We start from the raw sequence: 2,267 nt of genomic DNA on the forward strand, positions 1-2,267 counted from the left end.
ATGGAATACTACGCTGCATTGAAAAACAAGGAACTCATGCAATATTTTCAAAATGGGTGACCCTGGAGGACATTATGCTGAGTGAAATATCTTAGTCACAAAGGGACAAATACTGCATGGTGCCACTGTTGTAAAACTGGATGACGTCAGGGTTGAAGCGAGACTGAGAAAGATGGGATAAATAATGTATACTGCATTGAAACAGATGAGGGAGAAAACGGTTTCAAAAGGGATTTATGATTAGGTATTATTGTCATGACAGGAGTCCAGAATGAAGACTGCATAGTGGAGTGGACTTGGGGGGGGAGTGATAGTAAAGCAATGGGGGAACTTTTCTTTTTCTTTTCAAAGAGAAGAGTAGGAGGGGGAAGGGTTGGCAGGGAGAAAAATGCAGCAATGAATGAATGGAAATCCAAAGTCTCTGTAAATTTTCATTAAAATTAATAAAAAAATTATTTCAAAAAAGGAGAAAATGTAGAACAAAACTCAAAACATTTTTTAAAGAAAACTTAAGCTTATGGGACTGATAGAAATTAAAGGAACTTTTAAGATCCTTTTTTTTAAGGGATGTACACTTTACTGAAAACATTAAATACTCATAAGACAGAACACAACATCTTCAAACATGGTTCGCCTCCTATCTACACAGAAAACTGCAGCTTTTGGACTGGAGGCCAGAAGATTAAGAGCATGGTGGACAATTTGCCCAAAGGACCCCCTCATGAATGTTCTCCAGCCAGCTTATCAGTTTTTACCACAGCTTCTTCAATGTGTCCTACTATATAAAAGGCTTTTTCCGAGAGATAGTCTCCTTCAAGGGCACCAGCATACCATGACCTGTGTGACGACCTCAACCAACCTAGAATGACGGAGACAAGAAATGCTATATTTTGCATACACAGGACACAATCTCAACTTGTCTTCCTCAGAAAATTCTTTCAAATTGAAGATAGAAATGATTTCCTGGAGGGATTCCTATTTTTTTTTACACCCAAGAGGCAATATAATAATGTTTGTTGCCAACATGGGGTCCATGGAGCAAGAGTTGGATCCACAGCTGGATAGATGGCCAGCTCAGAGAAAGCACCATTGCAGCATCCAAATGCACAAAGGGAGTAGCAGGTTTAGGATCAGTCAACTCATCAGCAGATACATCAACATTCTGTGGTGGGAATTCTCTCCTGCATGGCATTGATATCAGTAGCCAAGTTAGGCCTACAGCAGAGATACTTTTTTAACCTAGAACTGAAGCCTTTCCTGGAGGCCACATTTCAGCTAAATAATAACTGGCCTAGAAAATAAACAGTTAACACCTCTGAGGACCTTGCTCCTTTAAACAATCTACTAACAAGATTAACTAGTCAACATTTACACAAAAAAAACAAAGGTCAAGCAGGGAAATGGGATGGAAATGAGGCAAGCTGCAATGGAACTGGTGATAATGCTGACACTGTCAGGAAATACAGCCACCGTTGTAGAACAATTTGTGCATGGATTGTTGAATGACACTTTAATTGGTAAACTGTCACTTAAAATACAGTAAAATAGTCAAGAGAAAGAGATGTATGAATTTAAGGAAAATTTTGCCTAAGGTTGATACTGACTATAGAAATCAAAGGATCAAAAAAAAAAGTAAGATTTGGATTTGGAGAAGAAAAAATAATTTAGCATTTTTAGATCCAATTAGAGTTTATCATTGGGGAATTAAAGGCCCTGCTCAAGATTCCTTCTGGCTTTATAATCTTGAGGAAATGTATTTGGTCTTACCCTGCAAGTATCAAAAACTCCATCTTCATCACCTGCACAAAACGAAGTATTAGGAATTATCCCCCCATAACTCGTCTCAGAATTACAAACACTTCGAGAAATAAAATGCACTTTGGCTTCCTGTAAGGTGGTTGTACCATTACCTACCAAGAGAAAAAAATAACAAGAAGTTACTTTGAAGAAGAGACATTTTTTTTTTTAAGTGAAGAAGCATCAACTATTTTATTTTCCTGTAGGTACTGTTTTCTATTGCACCAACATAATTTCAAATTAAACCAAAAATGTTTAGAACTGAATCACTTGGCCCTTTCTCTTCTTATCGCCTCCCAGTTCAAAATGCTTGCATCTCTTAATGGCCAGCATCCTCTTGGACCTGCAGTTAGGGTCAACACATTCAAGCCTCAGCACAATCTTCTTTGTGGTTTTGGCCTGAAGAAGAGACATTTTGACAGTGATTTTTTAGTATTTGATAGGTTTTCTTTCCAGAGTGATTCAATGAT

At 37.8% G+C, this 2,267-nt stretch overlaps 1 protein-coding gene across 1 annotated transcript in view; it reads right to left on the reverse strand.

The window, feature by feature from the left end:
* The window catches only part of TMPRSS12 (transmembrane (C-terminal) protease, serine 12), a 90,811-nt gene that overhangs the window by 9,033 nt on the left and 79,511 nt on the right, over positions 1-2,267 (reverse strand). The window contains exon 4 of the mRNA XM_006900263.1: positions 1,768-1,910. Coding sequence (XP_006900325.1) covers positions 1,768-1,910 — 143 coding nt within the window. The remainder of the gene's footprint in view (positions 1-1,767; positions 1,911-2,267) is intronic.

This window comes from Elephantulus edwardii, unplaced genomic scaffold, assembly GCF_000299155.1.
Source record: "Elephantulus edwardii isolate Elephantulus edwardi_28Jun2011 unplaced genomic scaffold, EleEdw1.0 scaffold00278, whole genome shotgun sequence".
Classification (NCBI taxonomy): domain Eukaryota; kingdom Metazoa; phylum Chordata; class Mammalia; order Macroscelidea; family Macroscelididae; genus Elephantulus; species Elephantulus edwardii.